At 35.5% G+C, this 15,906-nt stretch overlaps 4 protein-coding genes across 4 annotated transcripts; all 4 read left to right on the forward strand.

Moving 5' to 3' along the window:
- Window positions 1–1,203: 1,203 nt before the first annotated feature.
- On the forward strand, window positions 1,204–2,500 carry LOC106647361 (rab-like protein 3). The gene is made up of 5 exons (XM_014363703.2): window positions 1,204–1,366; window positions 1,545–1,754; window positions 1,850–1,998; window positions 2,083–2,196; window positions 2,256–2,500. The coding sequence occupies exons 1-5, from the start codon at window positions 1,321–1,323 to the stop codon at window positions 2,430–2,432; spliced, it is 696 nt and encodes a 231-aa protein (XP_014219189.2). The 5' UTR covers window positions 1,204–1,320; the 3' UTR covers window positions 2,433–2,500.
- Window positions 2,501–4,055: 1,555 nt separating this feature from the next.
- Window positions 4,056–6,488, forward strand: LOC106647267 (odorant receptor 4-like). The gene is made up of 8 exons (XM_089590762.1): window positions 4,056–4,146; window positions 4,288–4,575; window positions 5,129–5,431; window positions 5,516–5,726; window positions 5,809–5,908; window positions 5,997–6,116; window positions 6,199–6,354; window positions 6,435–6,488. Exons 1-8 carry the CDS (start codon window positions 4,113–4,115, stop codon window positions 6,486–6,488), a joined length of 1,266 nt encoding a protein of 421 aa, XP_089446888.1. The 5' UTR covers window positions 4,056–4,112.
- A 1,721-nt stretch (window positions 6,489–8,209) lies between these two features.
- Window positions 8,210–10,549, forward strand: LOC106647375 (uncharacterized). The gene is made up of 7 exons (XM_089590764.1): window positions 8,210–8,243; window positions 8,331–8,600; window positions 9,251–9,761; window positions 9,867–9,966; window positions 10,043–10,165; window positions 10,242–10,397; window positions 10,493–10,549. The coding sequence occupies exons 1-7, from the start codon at window positions 8,210–8,212 to the stop codon at window positions 10,547–10,549; spliced, it is 1,251 nt and encodes a 416-aa protein (XP_089446890.1).
- Window positions 10,550–11,427: 878 nt separating this feature from the next.
- LOC106647268 (uncharacterized) lies at window positions 11,428–13,695 on the forward strand. Its single transcript, XM_023389764.2, has 6 exons — window positions 11,428–11,695; window positions 11,762–12,248; window positions 12,532–12,631; window positions 12,706–12,828; window positions 12,913–13,068; window positions 13,633–13,695. Exons 1-6 carry the CDS (start codon window positions 11,428–11,430, stop codon window positions 13,693–13,695), a joined length of 1,197 nt encoding a protein of 398 aa, XP_023245532.2.
- Window positions 13,696–15,906: the final 2,211 nt, after the last annotated feature.

Genomic DNA, 15,906 nt, shown 5'->3' on the forward strand with positions numbered 1-15,906 from the left:
GGGGCCTTCTTACTTAGTCATATGTACCTAGACTGGATACACCTGCCTCTTGAGCATTTCCAGATAAATATTTACATGATAAAATATTCGAAACATCATACCTCCATCAATTCTCTAGTGTCATACGGTTGCAATACTGGTGAGAACCGATTTTGTACTCTACTAAGAGATAAACCTGGCCTCTCTACAATAACATAATACTGCTCCAAGCATACGATCCAAAACACGCCTATTCAAAACTCCATCGATTCTTATCCAAGGTTTTATTACCACTTTGATTTCTTCTTTGCTGCTACAAGCAATTAATAAATTTATCTTGGCCAACAATGAGCATTAAATATTTTAATGATACAAATTTCTTTTAATGGTACATATTCGGATAAAAGATAAATAGTAAACTTGCCGCAAACAGCACAAACAATATTAACTTATTATTGTCTATCTATCAAATTAGTTGCGGCTGGTTTATAATCCATTACATGGCTCTACTGTAAGTTGGAATAATTGTTTGGATCAGCGCCATCTAGCGGTATTTTTTTTTTCGCCAAAAGTGGCCTCTAAAATTCTGAGTCGGTGCTTTAGCGCTTAGAGCCACTTTGCCTATTATAAACCAGCCGCAACTCATCTTGTTGCTATAAAATGAAAAATTAACGATACATGTGTTTTTGGCGGCAAATTAACAATTTATTTTCTACTAAAAATCGACCTCCTTTGTGTTTATACTTTTGAAGATAAATTTTCGAGTAGAAAATAAATTGTTAACTTGCCGCCAAAAACACATGTATCGTTATTTTCTTATTTTATAGCAATTAAATGAGTTGCGGCTGGTTTATAATAGGCTAAGTGGCTCTAAGCGCTAAAGCACCGACTCAGAATTTTAGAGGCCACTTTTGGCGAAAAAAAAATACCGCTAGATGGCGCTGATCCAAATAATTATTCCAACTTACAGTAGAGCCATGTAATCAACTACAAACCAGCCGCAACTAATCTCACAGATATAAAATAAAAAATTGACGATGTTTGTGCTATTTGCGGCAAGTTTACAATATAATTTTTTCTAAAAATCTACCTCCAAAAGTATAAACACATAAGAGGTCGATTTTCGGGTAAAAGATAAATTATACACTTGCCGCAAGCAACACAGATGTCGTGACCGGGCTTCTGTAGATATATGTCACTAAAGTACTTTTAATAATTATATTCTCTACTTCTTTTCCGCTGTTGTAATTGTACTGCTTACGGGCAGAAAAAATTAATGTTTGTTAATGTTGTTGTTGATGAATAAAGTAATGGTTATTTTACTTTTTTGGATGATTATCAATGGCAGCTATTGATAAAGTAAAAATTATTGTTGTTGGAGACTCAGGTAAGGTCTTGTTTGTTTCAAAACAATCGTGACATCCTTTGTATGACGTATTTTTATTATTTATTTTTTTTTAACGAATGGTTGTATGTTCGTTAAAGTAAGCAAATTATTCAAATGCAATAACAAAAAAAGTTGTCTGGAATACACATTTGATAAAAAATTATACATCAACTTATAGGTGTGGGAAAATCATCTCTGACACATCTAATATGTCATCAACAACCAATAAGCAATCCATCTTGGACTATTGGATGTTCTGTGGAAGTTAAATTGCATGAATATAAGGAAGGTACACCTAATCAAAGGAGATATTTTATTGAACTATGGGACATTGGAGGTAGTCAAAGTCATAAAAATACTCGTGGAGTATTTTATAATCCAACAAACGGTAATACATGTTCAATGATATTTAGAGTCCAATTGCTTAACTTTTTGTGTTTCATAATTGTATTCAGCTAGTGCAGTGGGTAAATCTTGTTTCAGGTATTATACTTGTTCATGACTTGACCAACAGGAAATCCCAACAAAATTTACAAAAGTGGTTAGAGGAAATTTTAAACAAAGACAGCAGCAATACTAAACCAAAATCGTTTGACGATTTTGACCCTGAAAAATTTGTAGGGTCAACACAGGTTTGTTACATTTAATTGTTGTAAATACAATATTCAACCATAGGTACGGTATTAAGTGCTTACTAATATTTTTACATATTTTAGATTCCAATTTTGGTAGTTGGAACTAAATTTGATATGGTTACGGAACTAAGATCAAACATTTATAAACGTTCCTCCACAATAGCCGAAGAGTGTGGTGCTGATGAAATATTTCTAGTAAGCTTTATCTACCACTGATTTGTCTTGCATCAACTAAAATTCTTTAAAACTTTTAGGACTGTCTTCAAATAAGATCTTTAGCGGCAGGATCCAGTTCTTCTGTAAAATTAAGCAGATTTTTTGACAAAGTCATTGAAAGGAGGTACTATGCAAGGGAAGGAATAAACCTCGAGCAACGTAGACTACCAGTATACACGACACAGTACAGCACAAAATCGTATCATAACGATTAAAATTAAGACTATATGATTCATGCAAAATAAATTTTTTGCCGAATTTTTTGGTCAATACACATTTTTAAACTTAATTGATGCGTCTTTTGCCAATAGTTATACTAATACACTATATATTTATAAAATATAAATAAAACATTTTATACTAACTCGAGAGATTTTCTTAAATTGTAGTCACTTACTGTGTAGTATAGTCAAAGTTAGGTGCCAAATTCAAGCTCAATCAAATTAATTTTAATAAAAAAAAAAAAGAAAAGAAAAGAGAAGCTTTCACTTAATGATAAAAAATTGAGTTACTTTATCTTTGAGTCACCACATGACTACAGAAAAATCGTGGGTTGCACTAATTATAAATGTTTAAAATATCATTAAAAAAATGTAATTGAACTAAAATATAAGCGCTCTGCTTACACCTAGATAGAACTGAATCAAAGGAAAAAATTACCTTTTTTTTTTCAAAAGTTTTTCTTTATTTATTTTATTTTATTTTTTTCAAATTTTCAGTCATTTGTATAAGCTTATTTGAGTTCAAAATTTGTTCTTCTATGATTGTCGAAACAATATGTATTCGATCTACTCGACAAAACATCCACCATTTTGTCGCAGACGTCATGCAGTTTATTGTGACGGCAGGAAAAAAAATGTTTTTATGTAAAGCATTAACACAAGGCAGTTTAACAAAGCTATGTCGTATGTCATGAAACGTAAGTTGTTAAAATTATGAAAAAAAAAAAAAAAAAAAAAAAAATAGAACAATAAGTATTCATAATCAGCGTATAAAAAGATAAATTGCAACATTCACGACATTCTGTGCGAAAAAGTTGTATTTTTGCAAAACCTACAAGTTCTCCGTGTGTAATTAATTGTCCTTAAATTGCCTTTTGTTAGTGATAAAAGCCTATAATATTAAAATTGTTCTATCTTCTTATTAAAACGGCAAAGAAAAGGCAAGTGGAGATGTATCGGTGTAGTCCCACACACAATTTTCGCATCTGTTAATATAATAGCCATTTCTGTACTAATTTGTCCTTTGACATGGAGTTACACAAGCCCTTGTCTTGTGACGGAAAATCATGATTTCTTTTGTCACCTCGTAAAACAGCAAAAATAATATCAAATTTGGAAAATTCCATAATAAACTATAAGAGTTTCTTTTAATAATTAAAAGTAAGAAAGCTTTAGATTTTATATGCTCGCCAGTTAAAAAAAAAAATTAATACGGTAGATATATTATAAAATATGTATCGTTAAAAGACATACACGTGAGACGTGGAAAATTATAAAAATTATAAAACTCAGCACTAGTGCGCGCATGTATTTATTATTATTTTTATATTAACCAGACACAGTACTTATGCGCATTGAAAGGTTCTCCGCACAACACACTGGAAACTGAAGCTACAAAGACGGAAGCTACATGTCGTTGCGTCTCATAAGTAATTCATGGACACATATCACTCTGCAATTATAGCTTAGTTCTGAACTTTTTTTTTTTTTTCCCCTTGGAGTATAAGCTTCTACAGAGTCACCCACCACCCCTGATTGGATTAATAATCGGCGTCTGTCTTTCATTCGTACTTCTCTGTGCTCAGTTACATTCGTGCCATTCGCAGCAGTACTTAACAGACGTATTGGTCATATCGTATTTAACAGATTATACATATATACAATTATAGTTGAATGGCTCCTTGTAAACATAAAAGTAGCCCATCAGGTAATTTTAAGACTTATTTTTTTTACTAACTTGAACAAAGTACCATTAAAATGTATTATTATGTATAACTTAAAAAAAAAATCATTGTATCAAATACGTTTTTAAAGGATCATCGTATTTGCCCTTTTTTTATTTTACAAGGTAACCCAATGAGAAACAATGCGAACTTAAATTACGCGATCGGACTCAACCGCTTCAGTCTCGAGTTGATTGGCGCTTGGCCCGATGGAAACGAAAAAGCTCATGGCTTCAAAAATTTGCGTATCTTATTCATGATCTCATGTTTGGTACTTTTTATCTTCGTACCTCAGATGTATGCTCTTTCGCAAGTTTTTCGCCAACTACCCTTGGCCATTGACAATATCACTACTTCTTCGGCCACCTTTGTGTCAGTCATCAAACTCTGGCTTCTGTGGAACAGTCGAAAAGGTAGAAACAATTAACATACACATCTTATTTCTTCACACTTGGGCACGAATAGTCTTTCAATTTTTTTGAAGTATAATATTTCATTTAAAGTACAGTGTATTATTAATTAAAAAAAAAAAAAAAAATTATTTAAAGAGGTTTAACAAACATCTCAGAATGCAGAGAAAGCGGTAAAACTTTCAACAATAACTATTCGAAGTATCGGAAAACTGTATGAATTTTTTCAATATTTTTTACCACACATGTTTTTATTAATAAAATTTTAACCCTTGATACGAGCTTTTAAGGACAGCAAATGAATTTAGGCTCGTTTATTATCAATAAAAAAAAATAGTGCATCGCTTTTTCAGCATTTTGGGAAAATCTTAGAACCTCCTGAAGTACTACTTCAGACCAAAAACGAACGGACAATTTTGAAGAAAAAAAAAAAAAATGTTCTTTCAAGTGCGTAAAAATCAATGAAATAATTGTGCCCAGATCCATGTTATATATCGTATGGATCGAATCTCCAGAGTTGATATAAAAATTTGTTTTGGCATTGATTTCAAGTCAGCATTAGAACCGGTTGTGACCAGCATCATAGCCGATTGGACCAGTTCGAAACCTCTTTGGGAGATGAACATTATGAAAAAGCAAGCGAGACGAGCGCGGATGTTCACCATTAGCGGATATGCCATAATGTTCAGTTGTTTTTTTGGATTCATTGCTTTGCCCTTGTGTGGACTCAGTACGCGTATAGTCAACAATATAACAGATCCCAACAACGGACGTTACTTTCCTTTACAAACGAAATATCCTTTTCCCTCCGAAATGTCGCCATACTTCGAGTTGACTTACTTATCGCAACTCGTCACAGGTAAGCAAGTCTAGCGTAACTATAGAACTGATTTTTTTTTTTTCATAAAAAAATTTTCAATTTAAAATATTATATACATTTCAGGTGGTTTCGTTGGAATCGCCTTTTCTGTTCCGGATAACTGGTTTGGATGTCTTGTCTTTCACGCTTCCGCACAGTGTGAAATTTTGAAGATTAAATTAAGTGAAATTTCACCAAATGATTTTAATCTTGTCTCTGAAAACAGGGAAAGAAGAAATAAACTTTTACAATTGAAATTGATTCAACATGTCAAGACTCACGTGCAGCTTATTAAGTATGTCGACAGATGCAAGCTGTTACGTAAAAAATGGGGTTTAAATAGTACTTAATAATGATAATATTGTTGATTGCTACAGATTTGTAAATGCAATAGAAGAATCATTTAATGAATTAATTTTGGTTCAAGTCGTTTTTTTGTCATTAATCATGTGTTGTTTAGGATTCGGAGTATTAAGAGTGAGTAAAAATACGGGTATACATTATTTCCTATGTTTTTTTTTCATCGTAAAACATTTTCAAACAAATATTTTCCACTACCATACAGTTTTTTAAATACGAAACGGAAGTTCCAATTTTTCAAGTGGTCACTTTAGCAGGAACACTTTTCAATCTGTTGATCCACATGCTGATTTATTGTATTGCGAGTGAAATCGTTACAGCGCATGTAAATTTTAAAAATTCATTTTTAATAATCGTTATAATAATTGTAGTGATAATAACTTGAAATATTATTTTAATAATTTTAGAGCTCTGATTTTTCTCAAGCAATTTACTTTTCTTATTGGTATCTTTTACCTGCTGCATGCGCACGAGATATGATTTTTGTCATGAATAGATCAAAATTTCCATTGAGACTCAGCGCTGGAAAATTTTTTTACTTATCACTCTACTCTTACCTTCGAGTATATCCATTATTATTATTATTATTAACAGTATTAAATTTTATTTATTGAATTTTACAATTGTGGTTACTATTTTTCAGATTTTAAAAACTGCATTTGGATATACTTCTGTGCTGCTTGCTGTCAATAATTAATTACTTAATGTAGTTATAAATTTATAGTTTTGGTGGTTGGTCGCGGTCTTTTCCCGTTACTCTGATTTAACTAAGATATGAAATTATTATCGAAGAGAAGCAAATCTTTATATCCTAGTAAAATTAGAAAAAGCCGAGACTAGTGGTGATAATAACAACAACATCAATAATAGTAATAAAAAAAGTAAATAGTCAATAATATTTTAGTTGTTAAATTTTTTCTAATTAAATGCATGATTCTGGCCCTTAAATACGCCATATTATGGTTGCAACTTGTCGGAAAAAAATTGAACTCACTTTATCAGAAAATTTTATAAAAAAAACAAAACATTGACAAAATATTCCGAAATATCAGGTGATCACTAATTACACTAGGTATCTATTGTAAGTAATAATTTACTGACGCATGCTTCATTCTTGGTAATTTTTTTAACACTTGATTTGCCTTGTCTTGGCATCATTAATTTTACATAATTATGTACAGCAGACTTTTATTTTCGAAGTTCAAAAGCATCCACTGGAAACATTGTATGCCCAAAATAATGATTACACCTTGTTGATACATGCTTCGGAGGTTCACAGCAATCGCATAGTCTATACAAATAGCAAATCTGGGAGTTTGAAGTTACAACTAAAATCACATATCGCTTCAATTGTGGCTTGAATAACCATGAAATCATACAAAAGCTCTTGAGAACTTATACTTCCACGTTATCATCTATATCAAATAAAGTTATGTACACATACCTGCAAGTTGATTTACCAGAAAATCTTAATTATAACACAGGTATTATTTATTTGTATGATCTCTTGTGTATGTATTAGTTTTCAATTTGAAAATTGTACCTTGGGCACTTTTCTTGTCGTATGAATGTCATCGTGTGGATATCAAACGTTGCATAAAACTGCAATTGTATCGATGATGCTTAATGTACTTCAAAAGAATCAGGTATTATATTGGTAAACTGATTGCTTTCTTGTCTTTTCTACAAAAAAATTTAACACGCTTTTGTTTTGTACTGTATATTATTTTGGTGGTGGGAAAAAAAAACTTGCAAAAATTTAGAGCTCGACGCACGTTTTGGCTGTCGTCACCGTCACACGAAACGTCAAAATAATATGGTTCGAGAGTGCGCATGTACCAGTGGTAACGCTATATCCAGAAAGTGCCTTTTTTTCTCTGCATCACCTATAAGCTTTGGTGACGCAAATCCCTTCCCCGTAACTCTAATGCAACTTGTTACGCGTAATTGCTGTTCCAGAGAATCGAAGATTACATTCGCGGAAACGTGGAAAAAGCCCTCGCCCCCATCCAAGGCGTTACGATTTATATTTAATAGTACGTAAGTAGCCGCAGTTTGAGAAACTCGTCGAGCCCCCACTTGACGGTATTGTTTTCATAAATTATGGCCTAATAAGGTTCTCCGAAAGAGCTTCGATGTGCCCCTCATGGGAATGCTGTTGTAACTCCCTTTTTCGTTCTTTTTTAGCGCCTGCTCACTGCTCAAGGGAACGTAGCTCGGGCAGTAATACTTTCGCGCTTGGACAAGTAACATATAAGCTATACATTTACTCATTGTCATCAAAGTACGGACTCCCCTATTTTTTTTTGCACAAAATTATAGAATAACATGTGATTTTTTTTTTTATTTCAATACCACAATGCCGATTTAGCTCCGTTGGTCCCTGGAACTTAATTCTACACATGCTTTGGCATAAAAATGTCCATGAGCAGTAGTGAGAAAAATTTACAAGGTAAAGATGATCATTTTATTTATTTCCACGACACTCAGTCAAGGAGTGTACCTATACAAGCATATTATCTCGATGAAATTGAAACAGATTTCGAATGGGCTTTCGGGCTGAATCGTTTGGCACTGCGGCTGATGGCCATTTGGCCGGGAGATGATGATTGCATCGAGGAATCGAAAAACAAGCAGTTACGAGTGCCATGCATGATACTGGCGATGCTGTTCTTCTTATTCCTTCCTCAGATGGCGGCTTTAATTTTGGTTGTTCACGAGTTACCGCTGGTCATTGATAATTTAATGACGAGCACGAGTGTTTTGACCTCTACGATAAAACTGTACAACCTGTGGCACGGCAGAAAAGGTATGATGTACATGCACACATATTTGTGCGCTCGGGGCTGTCGGTCATTATTTCGCAAATTAAATGTTTCTCAGCTCCCAACTGCTTGAATCTCTTTATAGACATGTTTGCCCAAAAAAAAAAACCGATTGTTTTCCTTGTGTCTCTTACGGAGGAGTGCCCATGAGAAAAAAAAAAAAAAAAAAAAAAACATTTTTTCTCTTTTGGTCGAAATACTTATTAATAAAGTGAGCAAAAACTTTGATTCACTCGGTGTGCCTGGGGTACACATGTATATAATATCTTATCCATTGTTTATATGGATATCGAGTCAAAAAATACTTTTTTCCTACCTCGGGCGTTTTTGAGAGGCTGGTGTGCCCTCGGTAGGAAAAATAGCATTCGCCACATAAGCGCCATCGCTCCATGGTTACCTTACGTCCCTCGGGCCCTGCTTCACAGGTCCCTTGGGCCGCAAAATAGCCCCGGAGACGATGGCACTCATCCGACGAAAACTATCATTAAGGCATCATTAACAATAATCCTTCAAAATTAATACAATTACTTGCGTCAGGGGGTGCAATTTAAAATACAAGATGAAGCTGAAGAAGAAAAAAAAAAAAAAGTTTGCTCCGTACTCGCTTGCGACGTAAAAAAATGTACCGTCCAAGTTTTGCAGCCCGTGGTGCGATCGGTAACGAGAGATTGGCTTCGAGACAAGCAAGAATGGGAACTCGGGCAGATGAGGCGCGAAGCAGCCAAGGCGCGACTTTTCACGGTAACCGGCTACTTCATACTCGCAGGCTGTTACATGGGATTCGCACTTGCGCCGCTCCTCGGTATCCAAGTCCGCCTGATAACGAACATTACCGATCACGGCCAGCGCTATCACCTCGTCCAATCGTACTATCCCAGCTTCGATTACTCCGAGAGTCCGTACTACGAGCTGGTCCTAATTTCCCAGTACACCGCCGGGATCTTTGTCGGTATGGCTGTCAGTATACCCGATGTCTACATGGTAGCTCTGGTCAATCATATGACCGCTCAATTCGGCGTACTCGGGACCCATGTCGAAACGTTCATGTGGGAGGGTGACGAGCAATCGATACCCGAGTGCTCTCGTCGGCGAGACTTTCGGGCAAAATTGAGATTTTTCGTCGACAGGCACGTTCACCTCATGAAGTAAGCGGCTTTTCCGCCATTCGCCTATACATATACATACACGTGTTACAACAGTGTCAAAAAATTATACTTACCTACATTACAACGCAAGTACTCGTCTTTTAGAAACGTCGCTGCCATCGAGGATTCGTTTAGTTTTGTCGTTGCACCGCAAATACTTTGCATGGTCGTCATGGTGTGCTGTCTGTCGTTTCAAATCTTGAGCGTACGTTCTGATACGTATACATGATTATGTAAGTGTGCTCATACAAATGTGTAAGGTATGAAAAAAAAAAATTTAGATTTTTGGGAGTAGCGATCACAAACCGCCGATCCTCCAAGTCTTGACCCTAGTGATGACTCTGTTCACCATGATGATGCACATGCTCGTCAACTGCTTTGCCTGCGAAGTTCTCAATGAGCGCGTAAATCGCTTCTTTTTTTTTGCCCCCCCCCCCTAATGTTATTTTAGATTAATATATTGTTTTTCATTTAACCAAGAGTACGGAGATGTTCCACAAAATCTACGGGAGCGGGTGGTACACGGTGCACCAGCACAAAGCCCGAGATCTCATACCGATGATGGCGATGTCGGGAATCCCGCAAAAAATAACTGCTGCCAAAATATTTCGGCTTTCTTTGCGAACATACTGCAACGTAAGTTGTTTTTTCTTCTTCTTTTTTTTTTTTTTTTTTTTTTTTTTTTCTTGATTATTATCAAAACTTTGTTTTCACTTTGATGAACTGTATAGATACTGAAATCAGCAGTCGGTTACATTTCGATGTTGATAGCTGTTAGCGGGAAATAACTTGCACGATGACTGTCAAATGAAGAAAATAGATAAAAATGTAATAGTGTTACAATAGTCACGAGATTCCAAATTTATGAGGCATCGGATGACATTGTGTATAGAAATGATTAATATATTTTTCTTCGACTAAAAAACAATAAACCACATTGCCAGTCACTCGATTGCAACAATATTTTTACGTTCACATTTATACTCCTCCATTATACCCGTTATAGAACGGGTTTCGCGAAAAAGTATAAAAATCTGCTGTCTGCGAAGTTACGCGCTGTATGGGTACGCGAAAGGTAAAAGTTGCGAGGTATAAGCATATAATACCGCAACAACAGCAACGACACGTAAATAAATGCTGCTATTATGTGATGCAAAACGGGCAATTATCTGTCGCGCGCGGCATGCAAAGCTTTCGTTTCACGTGCCTCGACAACTTTCCAGACTCTCTTCTCATCGATTATGCATCTGCGGTATCGACATCAACAAGAACACAACAAATCCTCCCTTGACGAGCATCTACAAGGGTTCAATGTCTCTTACCTCTACACTGTCGAGTTTCGCTATTCTGTACGTATAGGTACACCGCATTTCTCCTCTTTCGTACCCGTGCGTTATTTCCTCGTGTTATTGCCCGTCAGTGCTCGCATCGCACTCCAAACGACAATACATATTGCCATTTTGAGCACTTTGAGCGTAAAATCGGTTTTGCTCTCAAGATAGCCAACAGTGACAATTTTTATTCCATCGTAATTGTGACGTTTCTAAATAAATTAAATAATGGAAACGATGGAAAAGTTACACGATGCAAAAGACAAGGGTAAAAAAAGCAATTTGTCATAATTATGACCAACACATAGACAAGGAATCATTAGAATGTTTAAGGTATGGATTTCAATTGGGCCATCTCGTGGAACCGAGCAACCCTGCGTTTGATGGGAATTTGGCCGATCGACCAAAAAAATGGCTCAAGGTATTCAAGGGTGCGCGTGCCATTCATGATTTTGGTCATATTTTTCGGGCTCTTCGTACCCCAGTGCTACGCCCTGACTTTGGTCGTGTACCACCTACCGCTTGTCATAGATAACTTCATGACAACATCGCCGGCAATGGTTTCTTGTATGAAGCTCTACTTTATATGGCGTCAGACAAAAGGTAATCACCGAGAAAGCACGAACCATCGCAATTTCGTAGACGCATAGATTTGTTTTTCCAAGCCAGTATTGCGACCGGTGCTCAAGTCCATGTCCAAGGACTGGGTTGGAGCGAAGCGCGACTGGGAGCACGAGATAATGAGGTCCGCGGCGGAAAAGGGCCGACTCGTGACGATCGTCGACTACATTGTCATGGCGGTATGCTACTGCGGCTTCGTGGTCGCCCCCTTGATCGGTTTCGACCTCCGGCTCATCAACGGCATCACCGACTACGGAGCCCGCACCCTCCTCGTCCAGTCGTACTACCCGTTCGACTACTCGGCAACTCCTACCTTCGAATTGGCGTACACACTGCAGTTTCTGGGCTCTTTCTTCGTCGGCCTCGCCGTTTCCGTCCTCGACGATTACTACGTGGCTCTTCTTTATCACGCCAGCGCCCAGTTTCAAATCCTCGGCATCGACATTCAACACCTGCTTCGGGACGGTGCCAAGGACATCGGTGACTTTGACCGAAGGCTTCGGACTTCCATCGACAGGCACGTCCATCTCATTGGGTAATATGTCTTTGTAAACATTTCTCGGACCAGTGTAGCACTGCTTGAATTCATTGGGTCGATTTGGGGACTCAATCATCACGAGAGAAATCGTTTCAAGTCTCCAACTCGACCCAATGGATTCAGGCTCAAACGTCGCACTGCTTCCGTATCGAAGTAGTAACGGTATGAAAATAGTCAGACAAGCCATGAGTTTAGTTGAGTGCTGATTGAAAAAAATAATAAGTACCTACGTGGGGGAGACGCCAAGGTGCCCGTATGGTTTACAAAAAAAAAGTTACAGAATTGTTTCAGCTATCGAGAAAGCGTTTGGATTCGTGATTGCAGCTCAAATTTTCTGCATGTCCACGATGATTTGCTGCTTGGGATTTCAAATTCTTGGGGTGAGTTTGGAATATGGTTAAGGTTTTGAATTATTTACAAAACTATAGCAAACGAGAAAACAATCCCACATCAGATACTCGACGTAGCGGACAACAAACCCACGGCCCTTCAAATAATCACGCTGACGGGAACGCTGGTAACAATGATGCTTCACACGCTTGTCCATTGCTTTACGAGCGAAATTCTGGCATTCAGAGTGAGATGTTCATTACTAGAGCGGCAATTTACGTATACCAGCTCGAATTATCTCGGCATGACATTGTCCGTATTCGTTTATTAGAGCGCCGATATTTTCTACAAAATATATTGCAACGAGTGGTATACATTGCCCTGGAGGAAAAGGCGCTGCCTCGTACCAATGATGCTCGTGTCAAGTGTTACCCGGCAGATCAAGGCAGGATACATTTTACGAATGTCTTTGGTGACGTATTGCGGTGTCAGTTGATTTTAATATATTTGCATGTACATACGCAATAAGCGCTATATGCACTCGTAAACTAAATGTACCTATACACTGAAACATTGGCGCGCGCGGTCAAGAGAGAGCACCTGACACCTGCATGTCACGCATCTTCGTTAGATCTTTGCGGGAGTATATTTGCGAGGTGCAGCTAACAGATGGAAAATCTTTTGATATTTTATGAAATCCATATTATTTCTGGTTAACATTTTTTTGTTTTGTTATGTATTCTATACGCAGATAAATTATTTTATTTGTTCAAGTCTTTCGACAGGATAAAAAAGAAAACTACGATAACGTTTTATGTATAGTGCATGATTTTTTACACAGTACCCAATTGCAATGTAACGGATACCTAGTGCAGCACAGTTATTTGAAAACAATTAAACTTAATTTTCTGTACATAAAAGTAAATAAACCCATTTTTATTATCAGATAATGGCAAATTTTGATCGTACTGTAGCCAATCATAAAATTTGATAGGGGGTCCAGAGTTTTGCCACCCATGGTTAATCGCTTAAATTTAATTTTTAATTATAGATTATCAAATCAACAGCAGGATACATCAGCGTACTCATTGCTGCTAGTAAAGGGGGAAGATGAAATGTTTTTATTTCAAAGATTTATGGTGTGTGTAGACAGTTCACGGAAATCGAGGAAATAATTAAAGTAATAAATTTTTCAACTGACACAAGAGAATGGCTAATTACACGTTGTACTTTTTTTATTTTAATTAGGGGAAAAAAAAAATGGTTTCCGAGAAATTAATGAGTAAATGAAACGAGTAAAAAAAAGTACAAACACCAAACCATATGAATTCTATGTGTTTGAATCATACATAAAACCAGTTATGTATTTTGTTGTTTGATAAGTCATTCACTTCTCTTTTTTCTCCACTGGTATCAGACATTTTTCTACATGTATGCATGATTATACCGCAAAAGTGGACACAACTTTCTGAATCATCTCTAATCTTATTACCTATTACACTTATCGTACATCTTACATGTCCCATCTTCTAATATTTAGTGACATCACTCTTAACGTGTTTTGTACAATACCGTTCGTCATCATTGTTGCATTAGGGACTGTATTCTTTAAACAAATTATAACATGGAAGGTAATTTTATAATTGTTTTTGCAACAACTACTACTTTATAAAGTGTATAAAAAACAAGTGGCACAAAAACAAAAAAGTCTACACTTTGTCATATAAAGCATGACCAGAGATTTATATCACCAGAGCAAAAATTGAATGGTGTAAGATATACATTTTTTTTTTTTTTTTTTTTTTTCATACTTAAAAACTATTTTAGTTATTTTTAATGTAAAAAATATGCATTGTGAAGAAAAACGTCAAGCATTTAATTTTTCAGTTTTTAAACTTATGCATCTAAAATTTTCTTGTAGAAAGTTGATTTTTTCTTCGTAAAAATAATAATAACATTTTTTGTTCGTTTTCATACTCTACTAGCACTAAGCTCATGGTGTACTGAATATATACATTTCGTATAAAGTATGTGTTCTCTAAAAGGGTAATTTAAAGGAATGTGTTTATGAAGATCTGATGGAAAAGCTCCGAAAAAAAAAATATAAAATCTGATTAATTTCACTGTTTGTACGAAATATTTTTCACTCGATACTGCGAGTTGAAAAAATAAAAAACCGAGTACATTAGTTTTTTATAACTAAAAATAATATAAATAAAAAAGACAGTAATCGTTAAGCTGCCAGTCAATACACATGATTGAACCAAAACGCTAAAGAAAATTTTGGCATGGTAAGTCGTAAGAGATTTCTGTTAATTTGATTTAATAAAAAATACTTGGATTTCTTTCTGGATTATTTTCAATGGGAAACGCATAATGGGCACCGACTGCTGTGGAATGGATTTTTACTTTTCTTACTTCACAGGAGTAAACCTGGGCGAAACTGCAAAAGGCAGCAGGTAAAGTATAGAAAAATACGGATTCATACAATGAAAAATTGGTTTTGGCCATTCTAGTGTTTTCGGTCCAGAAATGGTGGTGAAAGACTTCACGTTCACTGAGGTAATATAAAATATTCCCAGAAATGATCGAGAAAAAAAAATTTGTTGCAATTCTACTTCTTTTTTCATATTTAGAATTGAAAAAAAAGCCACGATGAACCATGGAAAAGAAAGAGTATACATAAAATTTCAATACATCTCAAAAGTGTACAAGTGTACCCTACTTTATTGAAGTTTATCAAATGAGAAAAGTATTTTATTTTGATTTTTTTTTTAACCAAGCGATTTTTTAACGTACCACAAGTGCTCTTAAAACTTCATAGCTTACGGCAGAGAAGCCCCCAATATTGTTACCATTTTTAAACATTTTTATTCAATAGCACTACATCAATTAATCTGTCTACTTACAAGTTTCAATTTCATTAAATTAATTGATAATATTTACAGTGAGTATATGATGCAAAGTAGTAAAAATAAGGCTAGTTTCAATGTTTTGAGAATCTCTAACAAAATTCTGATAAGACTGGAAATTTTTATACTCCAGTTATTTGATTCCTGTACTATTCAACAAAATGTAATGATAATTATTTGTCAGAGTATATTTCAAAAATAAGACCAAGATAAAAATTGGACTATAAAAACTTGAATTTGTTATGAAAATCATGGATTACTGCACTATTTACATTATCTTCAACAAATGAGAAAAAATATAGCCACAGATTGTGCTTGCAGGAAATACCTTAACCTATTTAGATGTAAATGAAGAGTAAACGAAGCAATGGACAGTGGTTGTGGTAAACCAATAAGTGAATATACTTAGGAAA

The sequence above is a fragment of the Copidosoma floridanum genome, unplaced genomic scaffold (assembly GCF_036245765.1).
Source record: "Copidosoma floridanum isolate Cflo_tuat_1 unplaced genomic scaffold, Cflo_Japanese_pri ptg000013l, whole genome shotgun sequence".
In the NCBI taxonomy this organism is placed as follows: Eukaryota; Metazoa; Arthropoda; class Insecta; order Hymenoptera; family Encyrtidae; genus Copidosoma; species Copidosoma floridanum.